Here is a 25,046-nt window from a genome sequence, read left to right as displayed (position 1 = left end):
TCCTTGCAGGCCCTGCCTCTTTTTCCTCCTTTTCCTCTCCTCGCCCCTTGCCCCGCCTCCCCCTTCCCACACTCAAGCTTCCCTTCCAAACAGTTTATGGTTCCGCCCACCCGGCTCTTTAATCTGGTTGCAGTCCTGCCTTTCCCCAACTCCCCCGGAAGGCCCCGCCTCCTTACCACGCCCCGCGTCCATAAACCCTCCCTAATTAAACTCTTGGCCCCGCCTCATTCCTGGCCTCACCGCCTGAGCCCCGCCTCCTCCTCGGCCCCGCCCCCTTCCCGGGCCAGCCGGTCCTTCTTCCCACTCTGGTCCCTCCCCTCCACGCTTCCTCTGTTTCTCCCAGGCCTGAAGCCACCTCCAGGTCCCGCCCTGCTTCCCAGACTAACGGCGCCGCCTTGCCTCAGCCCAAGGCGCCCTCTGCACTCCCGCTCAAGCTTCCTTTCCCCGCCCGCCCGCAGCGGGCCCGCCCTTTAGGGGCGGAACTGCGCCAGGTGCGGCCCCGGGGCGTGGCCGGTTCCGGGAGCGCAGGTGCGGCTTCCGCGTCAAGATGGCTGCCGCCTGTCGCTCTTCAGCTTGGCTCCCTCCCGGCCTCCTGGGCCGCCTGCCTGCCCCGGCCCAGCTGCTGCGCGTTGCCCTGTGCCTCCTGTGCTGGGCCCCGGCGGCTGTCGACGCCGTCCCTGAGCTCGGGCTTTGGACGAGGACCGTCAATGACGTGAGTACTCTGGGGACTGAGGCGTGGCGCTTCTCAGGCTCCCAGGGCCCTGGCAGGGTAGCTCCGCCCGCGCACCGGTCTGGCCTTGGGCTTGTTCACCCACAGTGGTGGGTCCAGTGACAGGCTTCCTGAACCCATTGTCTGACTGAGCTCTAGGAAAGGAGCGTCCCCACCCCTCTGCCGGACGTGGGCTTCAGGGAAGAGCGATCCCAGTTGTCCTTAGGCCGGCTTCCCCTTCCAAATGCTCTTGCTGTTCGCGAGACTCTCCACCCGCTTGTCCTGAACTCTCACTGTGCCCTGACACGGTGTGTCTAGATCATGCCTTTATTTGTTCTGATCAGAGCCCCCAGTCTCTGCATTCCCAGCGGCATCGTTGAGACTGATCCTTCGGCTAGATTACTGCTTAAGACCCCAGAGAGGTTTGTCTACCCCTTCTGTTAGAGTGCACATTTAATGTGCTCTATAGTCATGCACACAGTCACCACCTCGCCTCTATTTTATTTACTTGGGCTTGTATGTGTTCTTTAGCGCTCCTATCACAGTTCAGGGACTTCTACGTGTGTAGGCGGGGCAAGGTGTGTGCTTAGGAGTATTTAAAAGGCAAGTCTGGAGGCTTGAGTGGATGAAAATTTCCTTAACTGGGCAGGCCGTTAGAGAGCTTGACGTTCTGTGTGGCTAAAAGATGTGGGGAAATGCAGGGGCCGAATTATGGAAAGTCTTGCAAAAGAGATAGGGATCTCAGGAAGTGGCATTGTCTCTAGAATTTCTCTGGAGTCAGATGACTCACCCAGATTTGCTTGGGGTGCATTGAGACGACGTCCAGCTTTTAAAGATGAAATTTCTATTTCTGCAACCTAAAGTAATATCAGAAGCTGCACACGCTTCCAAACACAAAGCTACAGAGGATCAAAGATAGGCTTGTTTCTGTATCCTGGCTCAGTAGCATTTCTTTGAAGATTGTTCTGAGTCGGTGCCCTGTGTTGCAGACATACCAATGACAGGGGCTGCCCATCTCAATTGCTGAACTTCTCATCAATAGAAAGCAACTTTTGTGGAAGCACACTTCACAGTTTCCCACTGCCTCTGTAGTGAATGTGATTAAGGCAGTGTTTGTAAACTCCAAGTAAAAACAATGCAAGTGAATTAACTACGTGAAAACTGTTACTCTACTTGAGCATGTCTGCAAAGATCTTTGCTGAGCATACTTTATAGTGAGAGTCCCACAGGGAAGAATGACAGGATCTTTTGACAAGCAGAGTTTCTTTCTTGACTGTCATGTGTGGTGGTCAGGCTGAGTTTATTTCCTATGTAGCTCAGGAGCATCAGCAAGCTTTTCTTTGCAAAAAGCAGGTTGATTGCTTTCTTCTTAAATTGTCAGAATTTGTCTTTTAGAACAGAGAGAATGAGGCTTTCATTTGTTTTGTGAATTCCTCAAAAGAAAAAATAAGTTCTTTTAGATATAAAAATCATTAAATAGCCGGGCATTGGTGGCATGCTTTTAATACCAGCACTCATGAGGCAGAGGCAGAGGCAGGCTGATCTCTTTGAGTTCAAGGCCAGCCTGGTTTACAGATCAAGTGCCAGGATGGGCTCCAAAGCTACACAGAGAAACCCTGTCTGGAAAAACCAAAAAAAAAAAAAAAAAATCATTGCATAACAAGCACCACCTTATACCATGTACTAGATTGGTTATTACTCTTGCAAAGATGACTTTCGATATGATGTTTTCTCATCTCAAGGAGCTAACACAATATTGGGAACAGCACATTTATGAGCAGATACTTAGTATACCATAGCATTCTTGGGATATTAGTATTCAAGTACTGATGGAGCCAGCTTACCCTGATTTGTGGAGATGTATAGCTAGTCTGAAAAGATGAAGAGGTATCTCCTTTTAAGAAAAGGAGTGGAGCATTAGCAGTGTGGGTAATTCTTGGTGTTTTTATTGAATGAAGTTCTGGAAGGTGGGGGACTAAGGTCACCATAGGCTTTCCTCACTAGACTTCAGTTTTAAAACTACAGGACCTGCAGGGCTGAGATAGATCGTGTCTGAAGTAAGCTGAGTTTGGATAGCATGTCTCTTGAAATTGGTAACTGTTATGTGACTTTCCCTCAGAGACTGTTTCTAATAGGACAGTGACAGGTGAAAGCAACAACTCTATGGAAGTCCATCTTAGTGAACGAACCAATGAGTACCTTGGGGTTACTCATAAGAACAAGGGTGCCCCTAGCATGGCTAAGATCTCAGAGCTATGTGACTAAAGATCCACCATACAACTTGTAGGCAGCTACAACATCCCAGCAACTGTTCCCTGCTGCTGTAATTTCAGGGAAGGCCCTTGTCTGCCTTGTAAGCTTCTTGAGCTTAGACTACCCTCTTCCCTCAGGAAGGAAAGCCAGCTATATAGAGTAACTGTCATTTGACTCCAGATGAGGAGATGCTATGGTTCAGAATTGCCAGAACTCCTTTAAGTGAAGCTTGAAACAGTATGTGTATTATGTCACCTAACTTGGAAGTTTTTTTGTTTGTTTTTGGTTTTTTTTTAATTGCTCATCATGGGCCAGATATACCCCCTCACCCCATTTGGGGGTTATGGGTGTGAAAATAAGGATGCTTGACCCAGTAAGATGAAGTGGAGTTTATCAGGAGAAAAGAACTTACACAGGAAGCAAATAGCTGTCGTGGTCTCCTGCTCCAAGGGTGCAGACCTTGCTACCCAGATGCTCTCCGAGACCAAAGGGGCCTCTGAGCCCCAATTCTATTCCTTTTAACTGGTCAAGTCCGCACCTGTGACCACCCAAAAGGGTGTGGTCAGTACTGCAGGTGTGTGGGGGGGGTGAATATATCACTACGGGGGTTGATTAAGCCCTGGGATCATCAGTCGCTAGTTTTGGATATGAATAACAGAGAGCCATTACAGGGATTTTGGCAAACTGCTAATTATTCTGGCTGCCACCTAATGATAAATGGTAGGCTCAGGTCTGGAGACAGAAGAGCCAGTTATACTGTTGAGGTCAAAGCAGAAATGTTGAGGGGCAGCATGGCACCATGTTGGTAGATGTGGAAGAACTAAACACGGGAAGCGAGTGCTGTAAATAGGCCTGTGCTGGGGGTTGGGGTGGAAGCGAGGGAGTGATGGCTTAGGTCACGGGAGGGCTTGATCTTCACAGCAGACAGTGTAAGACTTGGTGAGAACAGAGAGGAGTGTGCCTGGTCAATGCAGGTTAGTGTAATGTGCCTGATGTACATATCCATGACTGTATGTATCTTCGAGATCAGAGGAGGGATCTGGGCTGCTGATTTTATTATTGTGGGAACTGTTGGGGAGGGGAAATGGTTACCAAAAAGAGTGACCTGTCCTACCAGTGCTCTATAATTCCTTACTGTTCTTTCATTTAGCATGGTCCCTTCTTGCGGGATTTTTATTCTTGGGAAGAAGTGTTTGACTTTAATTGTGGTTATCGTTGTGAAGCAAGGTGGCTACTAGAGACCGCATAAAGGAGGTATGGGGTCACTGGGGAGCACACCCAGGGTTGGAAGCATGCTAAACAGACTCGCTAGCTACATACTCCCAGCCAGGAAAGAGATTTTGAGTTGGTTCTTGAGGTAAGAAGGAGCTAAGTAGCACGAGAGGGGTTTGCAGTTTTCAGGTTGACTGCTGAGGTCCCAGCAGCAGTTTTCCAGAAACGAAACATTGCTGGAGAGGCAAGCAGGCTTTGATTGTGTGGGGTCTGCAGGATTTTTGGCCTGCTGTAAGTACAGTGGTAAACAAAATCAATTTGCAGAGGAATGTAATTTATTGAAAATACTTTTAACTTTGATGCCAAGAGAACATCATGCAATGTGCAGTTTTGTATTATGCCCAAGCAACACTGACCATAATGGCCAGAGCCCTCTGTCTTGTGTATCACCAAGCTCCAGTTTCGACTTTTTGAGGTCTTTCGTTTTTTTTTGTTTTGTTTTGTTTTGTTTTTTTCCAGAGTTCACTGTGTGACCCAGGATGGCGTTGAACTCATGATCTTCGAAGGCAGGACCACTACTTCTGATCCTTACAACAACTAGGGAATAAACACAGCAATGAGATTTTAAGCCAGCAAGAGATACAGTCAATTTTACATTTTAAAGATTTATATATAATTTTTAATTATGTATATGGGATGGGGGAATGTGTACATGAATGCAGGTACCTGCAGAGGTCTGAAGAGGCACAGATCCCCTGGAGCTGGAGTTATAGGCAGTTGTGAGCCTTGTGATATGGGTGCTGGGAGCTTAACTCTAGTCCTCTACAAGAACAGTAGGCATTTTAAACTACCCAGCCGTCTCTCTAGACCCAGTTTTGCATTTTTAAAATGTCTTGACTTGAAGGCTAGGTGTGGAACCTTTAAAATATAATCACTCTGATTAGACGGTGTCACAAGGACTAGTGTTCTGTATTTAGAAGATAAAGCTACGTTTAAACAATAAAGAAAGCTTTAACTAAGATTTTTCTGTATTTGTTTTTCACTTTAGAAATCAGGACCTTTGATATTTAGGAAAACTATGTTTAACTCTACTGAGATCAAGTTTTCTGGTAAGTATATTAATATACAATTTTGATATATTATAAATATGTACATTAATATAAACTAATGTAAGATACATTAAGCTGAATTATACCTGGCCTTTTCTTTTAAGCCACCAGTCAGCTCCCAAATCATGACACAGAGACTTATCGCTTTGAATGCTTGGCCTAGCTTTAGCACATTTCTGGCTAGCTCTTTTAATTTAAATTAGACTGTTTCTCTTTATCTACCTTTTGCCTCAGGGTTTACTACCTTTCTTCTGTATGCCTTACTTTCACTACTTCTCTAAGTCTTGTCTGACTTCTTGCCCCAGGCATGACCCTTATTTTCTCTTCCTTCCTTGTTCTTTTTTCTCTCTCAAGCCTAGAGTTCTCCTACTTATTCTCTCTGCCTGCCAGCCCTGTCTATCCTTTCTCCTGCCTAGCTGTTGGTCATTCAGCTCTTTATTAGACCAATCAAGTGCCTTAGGCAGGCAAGGTGAAACAAATACAGCACATCTTTGTGTAATTAAACAAATGCAGCATAAACAAAAGTAACACACCTTTACACAGTTAAAGTAATATTCTGCAGCATACACAAATGTAACAGTCTTTGCCTAATTAAAATCATAGTCTACAATACTGAATGTTTTGTTTTGAACTAATCCTAATATTGTAGAATTTTGTTTATTCTAAGCTTAGTTATTTGCAAGAAATGATTTTTTTTTCCCTAAAATTCTATCGGCCTTATCTATGGGCTCTGTTTGGGCTACCATCTTTTAAGGTGATCCTCACCTTCTGGTACTCATCATCCACCACGTTCTACAAAGTTGCTCTTAAAATCCAAGGCTATGTTTTGAAAAGATATTCTGGCTTCTCTGCCCTTTCCTGATAGCTTGCTCTGGGGAAGCCAGCTGTAGTAGCATAGATACTCCCAACAAGAGCTTTCTCTGGCTTTAGACCTAGCCCTTTTCAGTCTTAATCACACCACCTAGGACTTTAAGCATTGGAGGTGCTTTATGGTATTCAAACTAAAGGTCATACTGCTTGGTCTGTTTGAACCGTATCTAGGCAGTCATGTTTGGTCTGGGCTCACACTTAGACTAGGCTTGAGTGCATCTCTTTACCCCCCTCTTCACTTGACTAATTCCTGCTTTTCTTCCTCCAGGTAACATGCCTTAGCCCTAGACCAGGTCAGGTGGCCAGTGCCCTTGACACCCTGTTCTCAGCCTCTTGGGCTTCTCACAGCACCCACTTGTTAATTCTCACAGCACTTTAGTTCATCAATTTCATTCTTGTTAGCTGCTGGCCTTTCCTGGTGTACAGCAAGGAATTCAATGTGGTTTGGATGAGTGAGTGAGAGAATACGTTAGACCTAGAAAAGCCATAGCTGGGCAAGCCTGGATGCTTAGTTGATTACAACATCGAACTTACATTTGAATAGTTGTAGCAAGTTCTGGCCAGCTGTTAAAATTTAATGAATTTATCCTTCTCATTTTGCAGTGATTTAGAGAGATTAGGTAATGTTTTGCTCATGTTACCATTAAAACAGCCAGTTTCAGACAGCATTCTTGAAGTCTGAAGTTCATACTAGACTGTTATTATGTGCAATAAAACTGTTTGTCTCAACAGTGAAATCATTCAGTTGTTCTGGACCTGTGAAGTTTACCATAGAGTGGCATTTGAAGTATCACACCTGTCACAATGAATACTCTGACCTGGAGGAGGTAAGTGAAAACAAGTCTTTAATTCGTACAAAACTGTGGAGGAAAAATTATAAATAAAAAGGTTTAATAGCACACCAGGTGAATAGACTAGAAGTGGAGCTCACAATTTTAGAAGTGCTCCAAATTGGTTTGGGGATTTAAGTATGTGCTTCTTAACAAAACTAAGTTTTATAATGTCCTTTTGAGGTATCTTATAAAAAATGTTTGAATCAGGCTTGTAGCAGCCATTGATAAAGGGCTATGATTAGTCAACTTAATTTGAGAAGGAAATTGAACTTTCACATCATTCAATTAATGAGTTGCTGGGAATCCAGAGCCTTAGGAGGGCAAGTAGATTTCGTGAATTCAAATCAGTGTCTGAGGAAGAACAGAGAGGAAGAAAGAGGCTGTGCTAAGGCTAGGCGTCTCCTCTCCTGGATAAGAGGGACTCCTTGTAACCCCTTGCAGGGTGCTCTTTGACGAGTCTCATGACCATTGTTTAGAAAGCCTCTCCATTATATGTTTGATTTCTGTCCTGAGTAATGTTGGGTTTCCATTTTATTAGTGCTGTCTTTTCATTTAGAGCAAAATAACCCTCAGTTTGACTAGCTCTGCTTCTTCACAATCCGATTCCAGGCATCCCACACAATATCGAGTTGTGTTTGGTGATGTTAATTCAGTTGCTAGAGGATGTATTTGTTGATCCCTCCACTGTACAGTTACTACTTTTTGTTGGTGTGTGAGACAGAATTTTTATAGCTATATAAATGTCCGTTTTTTTTTAAATCAAATATCTATCCATTCATTTAGCAGCCTAACAATGATTTTATTATTTCCATTTTTCTTTTATGTGTCTTAGCATTTTCCTTTGTGAATGAGCTACCTTGTTTCTTCTGTTTTTTTTTTTAATTGGTCCCAGGCAACAGTATGGACACATTCATTTTTTACTTTGATTATAGGACATGATCAGTTAATTTTTATTGTTTTTTTTTAATGTTTTTGTTTTTTTCAAGATAAGGTCTTTCTATGTAGCCCTGGGCTATCCTAGAACTGTCTTTGTAGACTAGGCTGGCCTCAAACTCCTACTCTACCTCCCAAGTGCTGGAATTAAATTTATGTCCCATTATTCCTAGCTATTGTTTTTTGTTGTTGTTGATGTTTGTTTTGTTTTGTTTTGTTTTTGAGATAGAGTCTCCCTGTGTGTCCCAAAGACAATGAATCTTTTTATTTGCTCTGCTCCAGTTGTCTTGTATTTGGTCTGTGAGAGGCAATTCTTCCAAGACTGGGTGCTTCTGTTAGTGGCTTAACTTATTCTTCTGTTGTTTGTCCAAAAGTGGTGGGTTAGGTTAGCTGCTTTTGCTTTATTTACCATTTGCTTTCTACTTTTTTATAATTAACTGCTCTTCTCTTTCTCTGTAACATTTCTTACATATAGGATTAAACTTAAGTAATCCTAGGGCATTCTTTATTTTTCTGGAAGCTATTTCTTTGTGGTAGCATATTGATTTTTGTTTTGTCTTGAAGCAGGATTACATTATGTACCCTTGTTTGGCTTGGAACTTAACTAAGCTGGTCTTGAACTTAGAGATCTACCTGCCTCTGTCTCCACAGTACTGATATTAAAGATGTGCACCACTACTCCTGGCTATTGTTTTGTTTTTTTGAAACAGTTTCTCTGTGTGTCCCAGGCTAGTATTGAATAGCCTTTTATCCTGCTTCAGTCTTCATGGTCTGGGGTTAACAGTCATGCACCCATGGCCCCCTATAATAGTATCTTAATCTCTTAAGTCCATGATTGTACTTGATAATGGGTACAAACACACTGGAATGGCTAAAATGGTATGATCACCTCAGTTATACTTCCAATCATAGTTAATTTTTTTTCTCTTTGGTATTTTGTTTTATTACATGGTTTTCAAATATTCCAAACTGAATTAATTCTTAGTATTCTTTAAATATGAAGTTTTATTTCTTCTAAGAAAAAAATTATACAAGTAAATTATAACCTAGAATTTTTCCTTGAATAGGAGCTGTCACAAAAACATGCACTTAATGCTGATACGGACTTCTGTGCTTATTTCAAGAACATTGACTGTTGGACAACAAAAAGTGAAAACTTAGATTGCAACAGTGATTTACAGGCATTTCCCTCATTAAATGTGAGTATCTGCCTTGCCATGTTAAAATCAACTTATTTTATTTGAAGTGAATACTACATCAGGCTTGAATAATGTTTTGTCAGTGTTTTCAGAAAGGAAGGTGCTTGTCTTTAAGTCTTGGTTTTAGTTTTTGCATGTGTAAGAAAGAAATTGGTATTCTCTTCCTTTTTATTCTTTTTTGGAGACAGTCTCAGTATGTAGTACTGACTGATCTGGAACTCTCTATGTAGACGAGGCTGTTTTTTTTTTTTTGTTGTTTTTTTCGAGACACAGTTTCTCTGTGTAGCTTTGGAGCCTATCCTGGCACTTGCTCTGGAGACCAGGCTGGCCTCAAACTCACAGAGATCCGCCTGCCTCTGCCTCCCGGATGCTGGGACTAAAAGCATGTGCCACTACTGCCCCGCCAAGGAAGCATTTTTTAAGCAGAAGAATTTTGTTATTTTAAATGTAGCATGTTTTAAAACTTTATTTTTATTTTATGTGCATTGATGTGTTGCCTGCATGTATGTGAGAGGATGCCAGATCCCCTAGAACTGGAGATACAAACAGTTGTGAGCTGCCATGTGGGTGCTAGGAATTGAACCCTGGTCCCCTGGAGGAGCATTCAGGCTCTTAACTGTCGAGCCATCTCTCAGCCCTGTAAAAGAACTTTGTTAATTCATGTTCAGAGTACAATGAGACTTGCTCTCTGGTATTTAACTTTTAAAGCTGTTTTCTTCTAACACTTTTGTCTTAATTATTGAAAACTACTTTTCTCCATAGAAATATAGTAATTTAGAATGGATTGTTTTTAGATAATTGTTATAATTAGATAATTTAAACATTAAATCCATTGTTTAGAATGAATTAATATCTGCAGTAATATAGAATGGTACTTTACTCTTTTCTAGAATAAAGAACTAACAGGCAGCAGAAATGTTTCAAGCCAAGAAGGATCAATGGTAAACTCTTTTGTCTTTAAATTCAGTATGTACAAATTATAGTAAGATTGAAAAATCAACCTGGTGACTACTTGCAGAATGATAATTATTAAAGTTGGAAAAGAAAAAAAACTTTAATATATTTTGGTTTTTTTCTATTTTGCATATACTATTTCTGCTTTTTAAAAAAAAAAAAACTCTTTGAAGACTAGCTCTGCAGCCAGTTTTTTTTTTTTTTTCTTTAAAAAAAAATTCCAGTTTTCAGTAGGCTGCTGTGTCATAGTACAATGAGCAACAGGAGTGTAGCACAGCAGGGGGGAAATTGTGGCATTTGGGGGAATTACTAAGAGGCAGAGGCTGAGTAAGAAATACAGAGGATCAGGAGGAATTATGTGTAGGTACTGAATTGGGCATAGGAGAGCTTAAATTTAGCTTTTATATACTGACTTCACGTTTCCTCAGCCATTCCAAAGAGAAATCTAATAGGAAGACATTCACTGTAGTAGTGGCTGGGACAGACTCTTGGCACAAACTATGTTATGTGGAGGAGTAGGAAATAAAAGGAAGAAAGTACTCACAGGTGTGGACTGTGCTGTGTTTGTTTTACAGGCATTTCAATCCACTATAAAAACTGTTTGCATAGCATTTACATTCTGTTAGGTATTAGAAATAACCTAGAGATGATTCTAAGTATACAGGAGGATGTGTGTGTAGACTATGCAAATCCCATGGCATTTTATATGAAGGACTTGAGCATTCAAGGACTTTGATACCTATTGGGGATGGTGATGGGACATTTCCTTTGTGGAGACAGGAATAATTAATTCTATGGTTTCATTTTGTTTTGTGGCATGGTCTTACTGCTGCCCGTACTGGCCTCAGACTCAAGCTCTCTGGCTAGTCTGACTTATTTTTGACATTATCTCACTTCAACTCAATTTTTCAAAATCAACATTTCCCTAAAATTGAATGCTTGGTGATATTAGAATGGAATGTGACAATTCTAATATTAGGTTTTGTTTTTTGTTTTTTCTTTTAAAACAGGGTTTCATTCTGTAGTCCTGGATAGTCTGAAACTTTATATAGACCAACCAGGCCTTAAACCCACAGAGATCCACTTGCCTCTGCCTCCTAAGTATTAAAGTCATGTGCCACCAAGACCAACCCAGAATAAATATTTGAGTGATAATATTAAAGAAAATATGGAATGAGGATTTAGGGGGACCTGTGGCAGTATAAGTAGTGGAAGATAGTGAGGATGAGAACCATTTGTTCCCCTCTCTTGGGTATGGGGGTGTAGGGTAAGAAAAAATTTTACAGTGGGGTTTTTCCTTCCACTGCCTGCCATTCCTTCCCTCTGTTTTATCTGTTGAGTTATTAAAATTGTTTAAGTGTTAACTGTTTAACTGTATCTCATATAATAATCTGTCTTAAAGAACAAAGACTTATTCTCTCTATTGCAGGATGTTGTAGCCAAGACCCAGAAAGATGGCTTCCACATCTTCATCATTTCTATTAAAACAGAAAAAACAGATGCAGTCTGGAATTTGAATGGTATGGTTAACCCCTATCCTATAGTTTTTGTCATTAATGTGAATCTGCATTGTCTGTTTAAAACATGTCTTTCAAACACAGATCTGTTAGTCATACATCTATTTTAAAGACTTAAAACTTGATGCTTAATACTAATATAGTTTTTTTAGTAAATAGGGAGAAATGAGCTTATGTTTAAAATGTTTTTAAAACCTTGATTATTTCCAGGCATGGTAGCACTCGCCTTTAATCCCAGTACTCAGGAGGCAGAGGCAGGTGGATTTCTGTGAGTTCAAGGTCAGCCTGGTCTACAGAGTGAGTTCCAGGATGGCCGGGCTACAGAGAGAAACCCTGTCTCAAGAAACCTAAAGAACAAAACAAAACAACAAAACCAAAACCCTGATTATTAGTTAACTCTTACATTTCTTCTTCTCCCTCCCTCCCTCCTGCTGTCGCTAGTTTCTCTTTCTATGGTTGGACCTCATGGATACATCTCTGCGTCAGACTGGCCTCTAATGATTGTGAGTATGTCTCATCCTTTTCTCCAAAGGAATTTGAGTTCAGTAGTATAACTTCTCTGTAGATATGCTCTGACAAGCCCTCTGTTTCTGCTTCCAGAGTGATGAGGAGATGAAGTGGGGGCTGAGTTTCCTGAGATGTCAGCTCTCAAGTTAGAGGGTCAGAGGCTAACACTGTTTCTCTCCCTGCAGTTTTACATGGTGATGTGTATTGTTTACATACTTTATGGTGTCCTCTGGCTGATGTGGTCTGCCTGTTACTGGAAAGATATATTAAGAATCCAGTTCTGGATTGCAGCTGTGATTTTCCTAGGAATGCTTGAAAAAGCAGTTTTTTATAGTGAATACCAAAACATCAACAGCACTGGACTGTCAAGTAAGTTTCGACTATTTCCATGAGTTATGTGTAGTGTATTTTAGCTAGTGTGAACAGAGCTGTAGAAGGGCCCCTTTTATACATAGATGTGAGGGTGGAACCCAACAAGAGAATGTCAGGAGGCTGGGGAGATGGCTCAGTTCATAAAGCTCTTACTAAGAAAGCATGAGGCGGCATTCCAGTGTTCACTGAAGAGCCAGACATGGCTGCACGTGCATGTCCAACTCCAGCACTGTTGCGGGAGCCATGAGCTTGCTTGCTAGCAGCCTAGCTGAGGTACAGTGGGGAATAGAGTGTTGAGTGGTAAATCAGGACACTGTGTTTTCACTTTTGTTTCTGGAAAAAGAAAATTCCCATTCTTTAATGGTATTAAAACAAGACAAGACATGGGTAAGGGTACCTTAGGTGTGGCCAATGCTTTTGAAATTTTTCCTTCTATGATTTTTTTTTCTCTTCCCTTGAAAAAGAAGAGAGTAAAATAGTAGCACCGAGTTGTGTGTATTGTAGTCTGTGCTCTCCTCTTCACCCTGCAAGAGCTTCCTCTATATGGCTAAAGGAGGCACTGCCATGGTTTGCACAGTGGGCTGTCTGACACTGGGAAGGATACCGGTACACATTTCAGATGTGTGCTTCAGGCTTGTAGAAGATAGATGCAAATAGGCCAGAAAAGTGAGGATTCATTCTTACACTGACACTTTGGAAAGGGAGAGGATTTCAAAGGGGTAAAATGACATTTTGAGTATAATCACAAATAGATCATTAACAGACAGTGATGCTGACCAACTCCAGGAAAAAAGAACTGAGTTGAAATACTCCTGAAACCACTTTGGACTCAAGTTGCTGTTTATTGAAGCTGAGTGACGGGTTCATATGAAGTTATTACACTAATTTCTGTTGAGGAGTGTTAGAAATTCATCAAAATAGAAAGGCTAAAAGTTTATCTGCAAAGAACTATCAACAAAGGTCCAACATGGAGTCTGCATAGTAGAGCTGTTCCTGCTGTATATTTGCTTGTGTATACATGCACACAGATGTTTGCATGTGTGTTCTAAGTCAGAAAGTGCTGGGGTATATCCCAGTGGTAGATAACTTGCCTAGCATACATGGGCCCTAGATTCCTTCCCAACCACTGTCAGGGGTAGGTTGGGGTAGTATTAGATGATAATGGTTGAAACCTGACTGAGTGTCAGAGAAGGCAGTTCATCCTCTTTCTCTTCTGGTAAGGATCTCTTACTTAGAGAGAGAGAACAAGGGTGGTATGAACTGAAGAAAACAGCAAAAACCAGAGATCCATGAAGAGATGAAGTACCATTTGCAACCATCAGGGAATCCAAGTCCTTTATCTAAGATGTCACCAGAGGGGTTGTCAAAGAAACTGAGTCACTGTCAGTATGTTTGAACAGTCTGTAAAAGCCAATATACTAGATATTTTTGATTTTTGCAAGCTCCATGGTCTCTGTTGTAATCACTCAGCTCTGCCATTGTGAAAAGCAGCCACAGACAGCAATAAACAAATAATCATGTCTGTGTTATGATAAAACTTGATTTACATAAATATGCAAGGCTAGATTTAGCTCCTGGGCTATAGTTTACCAATTCCTCTTCTGTATTTATTGTTGTTGACTTCCCACTGCTTTCAGCATTAAGTCTAGACTACATAACAGTCCCCAGAGCCATGAGTGGTCCTGGTCCTGGTCCTGGTCCTGGCCTCGGCCTCTGTCCCACCCACCTCTTCTCTTTTTGCTGTTGACTTCCCACTGCCTTCAGCATTAAGTCTAGACTCTATAACAGAGTTCCCAGAGCCATGAGTGGTCCTGGTCTCTATCCTGTGCTCTTTTCTTGGCATCTGATGTTGCACTCTGCTGCATACATACTATGCTTTTCCCTTCTTCATGCTTCCCTCCCCAATATAGGTCCACTTACTCTTCTAGTCCTAATTTATTCACCTTTTGTGAGTTTTCCAGACCAATTATGCCTCCCCCAAGTATGTATTATGTATTAGGTTGCTCCGTCTCCTAGTCCCAGGGTTACTGTGTCACATGTAGCACTCCCCATGCTGAGTTGTGTCTGCTTACATGGCCTAACCAGAGTTCAAAATCTATGCAGATAGGGATCAAGATGACTCTTTTATTATTACAGTCATAGAGTTGGGAATACAGTGAATACTTCCATTTCTTTTTGTGATGTTGAGATTTGAACCCAGGGCCTTGCACATTCTAGGCTAGCACTTTACTGCTATAAATATGTATTTTAAGTGAATAAATGATGAAGGCACATGGAGAAAAGAGAACTCCAGAGAGCATGATAACTTTCAGATGTTTGCTGGACTTGAAGAGGGATGTAGGTGGAGGGGAGCTCTGGTAGGCTTCAGGTTGACATAAGAAAACTGCCTACTCTGGGCAGTGGTAGCACATACCTTTAATCCCAACAGTCAGGGAGGCAGAGGCAGGTGGATTTCTGTGGGTTCAAGGCCAGTCTAGTCTACAGAGTGAGTACCTGGATAGCCGAGGCTACCCAGAGAAATTCTGTCTCGAAAAACCAAAAAAGAAGAGGAAGAAAACTGCCTAATAGAGCTAATCAGACTTGAGGTGAGTCTTCTGGAGGTAGTACTGCCTTCACTGAGGCCTGAAATATCAGTTGGATTAAATGGCTTGTAAGTCACATGTGGCTAATTACTCTAGGGTCAGAGTCATTGCATTGCACATAATAATTTTTAGAGTCTTATTTGGCCTCCAAGAGTGTAAATAATGAATTGTTTTCTTTCCTTGCCCCTCAGCCCAAGGTTTACTGATATTTGCAGAGTTGATATCTGCAGTGAAGAGGACATTGGCTCGCCTGCTTGTGATCATTGTGAGCTTGGGTTATGGCATTGTGAAGTAAGTATTGCTTCATTGAACAACTCCTGACTCTCTAGTCTAGTGTTTTAGTCCATGCACATGACCTCTGTGGAACTCAGGACTTCTCAATGTCCCAATCTGAATCCCCAAGAGGAAACTCTGTAAGAGCATGGGTTTAAAAAACTCTCTGTGAGTTCGAGGCCAACCTGGTCTACAAAGCTACACAGAGAAACCCTGTCTCAAAAAAAAAAACTTGCATGGACTAGCCATTTTATATTATCTCCAAATGAAGATCCTGAATTGAATCCCAGTAGCCCAAGGTGGCCTGAGCCTCCCAGAGTGTTGGGGTTGTAGGCATGTGCCACCATACCTTATCTCTTAAGCAGTCTGACATCAGCTAATAAAAAAACACTAGGAGGAATCTAGGAGCTCTGAAGTTTCCATAGCGAAGGCAGAAGTGGGAAAATGGTACTAAGAATGTGGCTTCAGGGATCTGCATTCTTTATGCTTTCTTGTCGATTCTCATTGTATTTGGGAGCACAGTTAGTGCCAAGATATTAGGCTCCCAGGCCCTTCCTGAAGAGTTGATGGGAGTGAAATTAAAACAAATGATGGAGTTGGGTTTGGTTGACTCTGGGATCCAGGCAGAGGTAACATTGCTGTGTCTGGTGTTTCATTCACAATATCAATAGAGACTCTGTTTAGAAACTGCTGTCTAGGGGCTGGAGAGGTAGTTAAGTAGTTAACTACTGAGTAGCTCAGTAGTTAAGAGCACTGGCTGCTCTTCCAGAGGACCCAATTCAGTTCCCAGCACCAATTATGGCAGCTCATAATTGCCTGTAACTCCAGTTTCAGGGGTTGTAACACCTTTACACAGACATACATTCAGGTAAAAACACAAATGCACATGAAATAAATAAGCCAACAAAACCAGGTTTAAATTATTTTTTAAAAAGAAGGAAAGAAACTGCCATCTAAGCCCAGATGCAAACATAGAAACCCAGCTATGTCTCGGAATTACAGACCTTCCTTCTTAACTGTCTTACTTCTGATCTTCCATTCCCTCTGGTGTAAGGGGTTCTGACCACCATAAGGACTAAGATAGTTTACTTCCATTTAAGCCCCAATTTCTCATGTATCATTGGCTAATTTAGCTCATAGATATCTTGGAGTTCTGGTCACTTTAGTAAATTTTTTTATCCCATATAACTTCCAACATGGCTAGTGTAGATAGACAACACTAGAGTAGGGATTAGCCAAATTGCTCAGCTTTTTATGGTGTCGAGAGCCAACCTGGTTTTGTTGGCTTTCTAGTAGGGGATCATTATCCACACACAGTTCTGCCCAGTTCTTTCCCTCCTAAAGGCAGGAAGGTAAGTAGGAATGGTGCTTCTCAGCAGCTTATGTTTTTATCTTAAAGGGGTACACGGTTTTTTTTTTCCATCAAGTGTGTTTCCTGAAGGGTTCTGTTATATATAACTTTCCCAGGATAATGAGGATGCTTTTCTCCCTATAGGTGTTGGGCTATTACTAGCTGGTAAAAATTTTCCTCCTAACTCTTGGCAATAATGGTAAAGCTGTCATGATCACTGGCACGAGCTTTTAGGTGTTCTTATTTTTTCTTGAATAAGTATCTTGGAGTAGATTTGTTAGTTCACAGCTAGGTCTGTGAACACCTGTAGTCCCAGCACTCAGGGCATGGAGTCCAAATGGTCTCCAGCTCAAGGTAAGGCTGGGCTGCATTCCAAGCCCTTGCTTGCCTATCACCTGAGGGGAGGCCACCACCCTGGTCCCCTTCTCTACACCTGACACTTAGCCCTTTCCCTTAAGTTTTGTTTTAACATGACTGTCTTAAATGTTTTCAAAGCCATTTTTCCCTTCTAATTACTTTGAGAAGAGGGTTTCAAAGTATCGAAAAATGTATGTGCAATCAATTCTGATTTGTAGATCCCATCAAGTTTATTCATATTATTAATTAGAAAATACATTTTACCCTGTTCATTTATGTTTTAAGAATAAAAAATATTTTAACTTTTAAGTTGAAAGATTAAAAACCAAATTATGTTATCACTCCTGCTCTGGGGTGAGAGGCGGAAAGAGAGGGAGGGCACTGGGGTTCCTTGTGCTCATATTCTGCTCTGTGTCCAGTCCCAAGATCAGCAGGCTCCGCCAAGATAGTGTTCCACATGGTTTGCAGTTAATGTTAATAGAAGTTACAATCGCTGTCAGCAGCCCCTAGAAACTGGCATAGCATCCCTGCCTAGGCGTACCAACCTGCTCCTCCATTCTAAGTAGTACTTGGTTATGTTCAGCCTGTTGCTTGAACTTGAATCCTTCTGCCACCTGCATAGCTTCAGGTCCTAAAGAGAAGACCTGGTGTTTCTGGACTCGTGACTGTGTCCTTGAAAGAGAATGCAGAGTTCCAAGCACATCCACATAACTAAGTAGTTCCCTTTATGTATTAACTCTGTGAATTCTGTGTTCAGATTTACTCTACTTAACAATGCTCTCTCTCTCTCTCTCCCCCAACCCTCTTGCTTACTCCAGGCCTCGGTTAGGAACAGTTATGCATCGGGTGATTGGACTGGGACTGCTTTACTTGATCTTTGCAGCCATTGAAGGCGTCATGAGAGTCATTGGGGTAAAAGCCACATTAACCCCTTTTTGTTGCCATGGAATGCAATCATATTTAGTCTCTTCATTTTTCTTTGTTTTTAAGATAAAAATGTATGAGAAAGTCCCAATTTGAGCCTTTTCCAGATGGAATAGTCTGCTTTTCTTAATACTTGGTGAAGAAAGAGCCCGCCCAGCAGAGTGGTTCCTAAAGTGGCAGACGGTGAAAGCACCACTGATGTCATCACCCTTGGAAGTAGCTCCATTCAGAAATGCCTGTGGTCATTATTAGGGGTGTCTATTTTTGCCCTTACATAGTTTAAACACAGACATATCATTCTTAATCCTGGGCTTAGAAATGGATCAAATGAGCAGAAAGAGAGTTATTCCCTTCACTTATGTAAGCACCCCTCTCTCGTTTGACTCTAACTTTGCTCTAACTGGACTTCTCTGGGGAGTCAGCAAGTCCCACAATTGGAAGAACCAGGAGGAGATCATCTTCAGGGATGACCTGGTCACGTGGGCAGCAGCACATTGTCCTCTGAGGAAGTGTTAGATTTTAATCTGTGAAAACCCCTAGCAAAAAAGCAAAACCAACCAAACAACTCCTGTGAAAGGAGCTTGGGTCCTTAGGAAGCCAAGTAATTGAGAAGTTTACTGTAGTTTACCTGATTCAATGACTTGCATTTTACTCAAAACATATTTGAATTCAATGTGTAGATCAGATCACTATGCACAGAGCAGTTAATCTGTTATGCTGTCACATATGTTTACCTCACATATTTTTGTTTGGCTCTTAAAGGAGGATATTTTTCAGTAGTATTATAAAGCTTCATTCCATTATGTTGATGCATCTACATTCCACGTTACAAACCCGTTCATTTATTTTTCGAGTATATTTGTTCCTTTGCGTAATCATGAAGAATCCCATACACACACACACACACACACACACACACACACACACACACAGAGAGAGAGAGAGAGAGAGAGAGAGAGAGAGAGAGAGAGAGAGAGAGAGAGAGAGAGAGAGAGATATGTGGTTTTTTGAGACAGGGTTTCTCTGTGTAACAGTCCTGGCTGTCCTGGAACTCTCTTTGTAGACCAGCCTGGCTTTGAACTCACAGAGCTCTGACTGCCTCTGCTTCCTGATGCTGGGATTAAAGGCCTGTACTACCACACCCAGCTAGCCTCATATATATTGAAATATATATGCATACATATAATTCATAGAAAATTAGTCTTTTCTAAAAAGACTAGAAAAAATAATACCGCATATATAAATACAATATTATACATTTTAAAATTTACATAGTCAGCAGTTTAGATTGTGGCTGTTTTAAATGTGACTGTTGAAGCAGGTGTCTAATTTATAGTTTGTTTCTTCCCTTCCACATACTTGCATGAGTGTGTCCCTTTGCCATCAGGGGAGGGTAGGAGTCTGTTCCTTTGATAGAATCAAGTCTGGGTTTCGTGTGATGAGAAAGAAGATGGAAATGGCAGGTCTGGGTGAGATTGGGGCATGGCAAGCATTTTGTTTATTTGTCAGTCTATTTATTTCTAGCATGAAATAAATTGGTAAATTACAATTGTTGTTCCCAAAACAGATGGTTTCTATATGCTAACACAATTCCATCAAGATATAAAATATTACATGGCACTGTAGGTGATAAAAAGAGAAATTGTTTTTCTTCAGATGATACTTATACACTACAATGAAATTTACTTGTGTAAATTTAGGCTTTCCCTACTTTTATTTTTCAGGGTTCTAAACATTTAGCTGTTGTTTTGAGTGACATTACTTTAGCAGTTATTGACTCCATTTTTGTGTGGTTCATATCCTTTATCATGTCCTTCCAAAATAGTTTGTGGTATTAAAATCAGATGTTTTTAATTCATAATAATGGTGGAATGAAATATAATTGTGCATTATTGTTTTCTCAATATAGGAGTTTAGCTAATGGCAAGAAAGTAATAACTTCCCAGATAGGAATTTCTTTATTTTCCTGTTAGCTCACTAAACATGTAAGTACTCAATGTACACTTTACACAGTGAGGAATAAATAGAGAATATTGTCTCTGTGTTTACAGAATTTACACCCAATAAAAGAGACAAATATATAACTTCACTGAAACAACATAGCAGGAGAAATGCCATTTTAGAGTGCTGGTGTGAGAATAGAGGCAAAAGGAAAACTCTGGCAGAAAAAATAAAGACTTCACAGAAATGGTTGAGTAAATAGGAAGAGAATTGAGGGGAAAGAATAGTTGCAAGTGTGAAGTTAAGGGGGGCAGTGGCAGAATATCCCAACTTAGCTTTCCTGCGTGTAAATATGCTGGGGAATCATGGCAGATGAGGCTGTGGGGAAAACTGTAATGACATGAGTGGGTCCTGTGCAACCTCTGCAGTGGCTTCTTAGAGATGCTTGCCTTTCTGTGGAGAATGGACAGGAAATAGACACGTCTGGCATTGGGATGACAGAGCTGCAGTAGAGATGGAGGCAACCATCTTCAGTAGTACAACTCTGTCCTGATGGCTTGTCCTCCAACATTGTGTATTCAGAAAGGAGCCTGAGCTGCCCCTTTGAAATTGCCTCTTTTCTAAAGTAGTTTGTGCTTGGAGCTTTGGACAAATCAGGGAATATGCCCTTGCATTAAGCAATCGAGCTTCAGACTTTCCACACAGAAGAAGCTTGTAGTTGGGTGTGGTGGTGTACACCTTTAATCCTGGTACTTGAGAGGCAGAGGTGATTTCTGATTTAGAGGCCAGCCTGACCTTCAAAGAGAGTTCAAAAACAGCCATGGCTCCATAAAGAGACCATGTCTCAAAACAAACAAAATGTGCTGTTTTGTCTTAGGATTTACAAATATATATTCATTGGGAAAACACTCAGGAAAGAGTTCTATATTTTCTGATCCCATCTCTGTGGAAATGTAGGCAGGCTATCTCCTTTGGACAGCACTGACTTTGTTGCCTTCCAGTACAGTCAGCCAGATTGGGACGGGCAGGTAGGGAACTCAAAATGAGAGGTTTAATTTACTCAGTGGTCATAAGAAATCCAGAAAATAAGATTATCCTGGACAGTATTGGGTGGTGACTGGAAGTAAGTTACTGTAATACCACTTTGCTTTGAACCTGAATTTGCCAAGTTTGCTGTCTCCTGCCATTTGGCCATTTTTACCACTATGAGGTGAGAAGTAGATTTCCTAGGTGGTTACAATGACAAGTAGATAGAAGCAGGGCTGCATATAAAACTGATGGTTTTGGGTGATGACTTTGCTCTCTTTGATTTCAATGAATCTAACACAAATTAATTCTTTAAGAATCTTAACTGACAGAAATTCAAAGTTGATAGCCTTTCTTGTGTTTCCCCATGCCCGCCTTTGCTGCTTGGTTATTTGTTTTGCTATTTTGCTGTTTTGCTGCAGGCGAATGACTCTGATCTTGTTCTTCTGGCCAGCCTGCCTCTCTCTCTTCTTGACTCAGGCTTGTGCTGGTGGATATCCTTTTCCTACTGCAGCAGCATGCTCGCCTGGCTCTCTCCACCTTATGGGGCCTGTACGCTTTCATTATTGCTTCCTCTTCTGCAGGGGGCGGTGGTGGGGTGAGTTAAACTTGAACCTAATTAAACAATGCCTTGGTAAGTAAAGGCTCATGCAGTTTCAAATTTGCTTTTGATATTTTTAACTCCTTGGTTTTTAAAGAACATCTTTGAATGATCAAACAAGAACAGATTTGTTTGTTTCATATGTTTGTCTGATATATTTAAGAAGTATAGTATGTTTGCATTTTTGTAGGTTCTCACAATAGTATCTAATTTGTTGGAGTGTGTTACCTCAGAAGCTGATCTTGCCAGGCAGGCATGGTGGCTCACATCTTAATCCCAGCACTTGAAGGCAGGCAGGAGGATCTCCGAGTTCCAGACCAGCTATGTCTATACAGTGAGACCCTTTCTCAAAGAACTTTTTTTTTTCAATTAAGTAACTAAAAGGAAGAGAGAGAGAAAGAGAGAGAGAGAGAGAGAGAGAGAGAGAGAGAGAGAGAGAGAGAGAGAAGCCTTCACTGTAAAATATATGGACATTTAAAATGGATGAAAAATCAGTTTTTACAAAGTAATTTTTTAATGAAGTATTTAGTCTTTTGTTTTTCAGTTTTTGTTGTTGTTTGAGTTAAGGTTTCTCTGTGTAACAGCCCTGGCTGTCCCTTTGTAGACCAGGCTTACCTTGAACTCACAGAGCTTCTTACACCTGCTTCTGCCTCCCAAGTACTGGGATTAAAGGTGTGTGCCACCACTGCCCAGATTTTTGAAGTGTTTAGTTTTTTAAATAGGTGTAAATTCAGAGCTTGTCCTGCTCTCTGTTGCTGTTGGTGTCTGGTTCATAAATAAAGGCTGCTGGTCTGCCCCTAAGGAGGGACCCACCTGCATGAGCAGAGACCTGCAGGCCTCTGCTGACCTGAGTGATCAGCAAGGAAGTCTCTGTGTCCACATTTAGAACAGTATTAACCTTAGTTGAGCCTGGTGCTCCTGGAAAGCAGCCAATGCTATAACTTCTCCACCATTTGTGTTCTGGGAAAGGGCTTCCCATAGTACCTGGTTCAGAGTCCAGGATGCCCTTGCTTTACCTGACTAAGCCAGACCAGACCCTCCAAATTCCCACTTTTTGCCTCATGAATAATTAGCTGAACCTTCTGTATCTGCTGTCCAATTAAGATCAAACTGCAAGACTTTTCCACGTCCTTGGACCCACTGTTAGCCTGAGCCAATACACAGCCTCTTTAAAGGTCCTCATGGGAACAGACTTCCAGGAAAGAGCTGAATGTTGTCACCGTGCTTGGCCAACTCCCCATGCTTGTGTCCTTCTGTCCACAGGCCTTTTCACCCTGGCCTTCTAAGTCGCTTAAGAGCTTACATTCCTAGTACGCCCCTGTCCTTCCAAAAGATACTTAAACTCAGGCTTGTTTTCTTGTCAGTCAGTTGTTTTTTTTTTTTAAATAAAGAGGAACTGATGGATGTCCTAACTACTCAGTTATGGCTATTTAGAGAATAACATGAGAGTCAGCTAGAAAAAGAAAACAAGAAAGCAACAGAAATGGTATCATAGGTAGCAAGAGGTATCTTAGCTGAGGGTTTCTGTTTTGACTTTGTACATGGCACTGTCCTATGTCACAGGAACACATTACAAGTCTTCTTGCCTTTTTTCCCTTAAAGCCTGTTCATTTGTTTAAGACAATGGAAATTTTATATAGAAAACTGTGTAATTAAGTGCAATTTTAGAATGATATAGATTAAAATACATTTTCTGTGTTTTGTTTTAAGAACTGTATTTAGCACTGCTGTGTTTGAGACTATACTACAAGATTCTTACTGTGTTTTCTTTTAACTATATGTTGCCATTTTTCATGTTTTTCCTTAACTAGTTTTTCACATTTTTATAAGTTTGGCACAGACTATGAAGACTCTAAGGCTAAGAAAGAACACTGTGAAATTTTCATTGTATAGGCATTTTACAAATACACTCATCTTTGCTGTGCTGGGTAAGCCATCTATGCCTCTTTCAAAAACTACCCATTTCAGTATTGTATGTTCTTTCAAAGGTGACTTTCTCTGTCTTTCAGCTTCTATAGTGTTTATGGTGTGGACAACAAAGACCTTCAGGATTGCAAAATGCCAATCAGTAAGTAAAATCTTAAGTATTTTAAAATTTAATTAAATTATTGGCTAGATAATAAAAATGGTTTGTTGTGGTATTTGTACACTGTGTAAAGGGGTATTGCTGTGATTAGTGTAATAAGAAGCTGAATGGCCAAAAGCTAGGCAGGAAGTATAGGCAGGATTTCTGGGGAGAGAAAGGAAGAGAAGGAGGAATCTCAGTGTGCAGGAGGTGCCAGGAGACTTGGAGAAGAAACAGGAGGTGCAAGATGGAAGAGAGGTAATACCATGTGATAGAATATAGATTAATATAAATGGGTTATGTAACAATAAATCTTTCCGCCAGGCCGCCCAAACCCTGCCGCCACGTGGGTGCCCAAAATAACACACAGAGTCTTATATTAATTACAATGTGGATGGCCAATGACCAGGATTTCTTATCTGCTATCTCTGTCTTAAGTATCAACTATAATTATTAATCTATATATTTTATAAAGACTTATCTGATCAAGGATGCTGGCGGCATGCGTCCTCTCTTATAGGGCTCACATGGCGGCTCCCTAGAAGAGAGGAGGAGGAAGAGAACGATTTCCTGCTTGTCCCTACTTATATTCTGAGTCTGCCTGCTATGTCACTTCCTGCCTAAATCACAAGACTTCTTTTTACTACATTTCCCAGAATCCTCCTCGATTACTAGTTATTCAATTTATTCAACAACCAATAAGATAAACATACATAGAAGAATATTCCCCATCAGGGTTAATCTAAGTTGTAAGAGCTAGTTAGGTTTAAATTAGGTGTCTATTGTTCTGTTTAGCAATAAGACTTAGGAGTCAAAGGCTTGGGTAAAAATGTGCTAATTTAAGAAAATGTGAAAGCCGGGCGTTCGTGGCGCATGCCTTTAATCCTAGCACTCGGGAGGCAGAGGCAGAGGCAGAGGCAGGTGGATCTCTTTGAGTTCGAGACCAGCCTGGTCTACAAGAGCTAGTTCCAGGACAGCCTCCAAAGCCACAGAGAAACCCTGTCTCGAAAAACCAAAAAAAGAAAGAAAGAAAGAAAGAAAGAAAGAAAGAAAGAAAGAAAGAAAGAAAGAAAGAAAGAAAGAAAATGTGATAACTTAGAGAGGCTGAGTAGCAACTAGCTGACCTTGTTTTTTGGCCAGAGCTACCACAAGAGACGTGTCTTTTTATTAGACAAAAAGGGAAAAATATTGTGGTATAGTTTGATGACACTCTGACATTCCTGAGACTGCCCGATAAAGTTATACCTTGAATTGGGGCAGAGCCAGCGACTGACTTATGAAATTGGCCATTGAGAGAAGCCAACAATTTGGACAGAAAAGACACACAGGAAGGAAAAGGTGGGGACTGGAATTTGAGCTTCCTCTTGTTTTTGGGATGAGGGAAGAGACATCTGTTATGGTGTCTCCTGCCAAAAAAACAAGGTCAGCTAGTTGCTACTCTGTCTCTCTGAGCTATCA

At 41.2% G+C, this 25,046-nt stretch overlaps 1 protein-coding gene across 3 annotated transcripts in view; it reads left to right on the top strand.

The window, feature by feature from the left end:
* Positions 1 to 516: 516 nt before the first annotated feature.
* Tmem87b (transmembrane protein 87B) overlaps positions 517 to 25,046 on the top strand; it is a 39,599-nt gene continuing 15,069 nt past the window's right edge. For 2 of the 3 annotated variants that reach the window (XR_004770421.1, XM_027421842.2), the window contains exons 1-13: positions 517 to 712; positions 5,223 to 5,283; positions 6,886 to 6,980; positions 8,987 to 9,118; positions 10,009 to 10,059; positions 11,502 to 11,592; positions 12,031 to 12,092; positions 12,282 to 12,465; positions 15,242 to 15,341; positions 17,850 to 17,943; positions 19,680 to 19,751; positions 23,343 to 23,451; positions 23,533 to 23,591. Coding sequence is in view for 2 of the 3 variants with exons in the window: in XM_027421842.2 (XP_027277643.1) it covers positions 548 to 712; positions 5,223 to 5,283; positions 6,886 to 6,980; positions 8,987 to 9,118; positions 10,009 to 10,059; positions 11,502 to 11,592; positions 12,031 to 12,092; positions 12,282 to 12,465; positions 15,242 to 15,341; positions 17,850 to 17,943; positions 19,680 to 19,751; positions 23,343 to 23,451; positions 23,533 to 23,591 (1,275 nt within the window). In the remaining variant the exon portion in view is untranslated. Of the gene's footprint in view, positions 713 to 5,222; positions 5,284 to 6,885; positions 6,981 to 8,986; positions 9,119 to 10,008; positions 10,060 to 11,501; positions 11,593 to 12,030; positions 12,093 to 12,281; positions 12,466 to 15,241; positions 15,342 to 17,849; positions 17,944 to 19,679; positions 19,752 to 21,344; positions 21,417 to 23,342; positions 23,452 to 23,532; positions 23,592 to 25,046 lie in introns of all 3 variants that reach the window. The other variant, XM_027421844.2, reaches the window with a different exon arrangement.

The sequence above is a fragment of the Cricetulus griseus genome, chromosome 6 (assembly GCF_003668045.3).
Source record: "Cricetulus griseus strain 17A/GY chromosome 6, alternate assembly CriGri-PICRH-1.0, whole genome shotgun sequence".
Lineage (NCBI taxonomy): Eukaryota > Metazoa > Chordata > Mammalia > Rodentia > Cricetidae > Cricetulus > Cricetulus griseus.
This window is presented reverse-complemented; position numbering and strand designations above follow the sequence as displayed.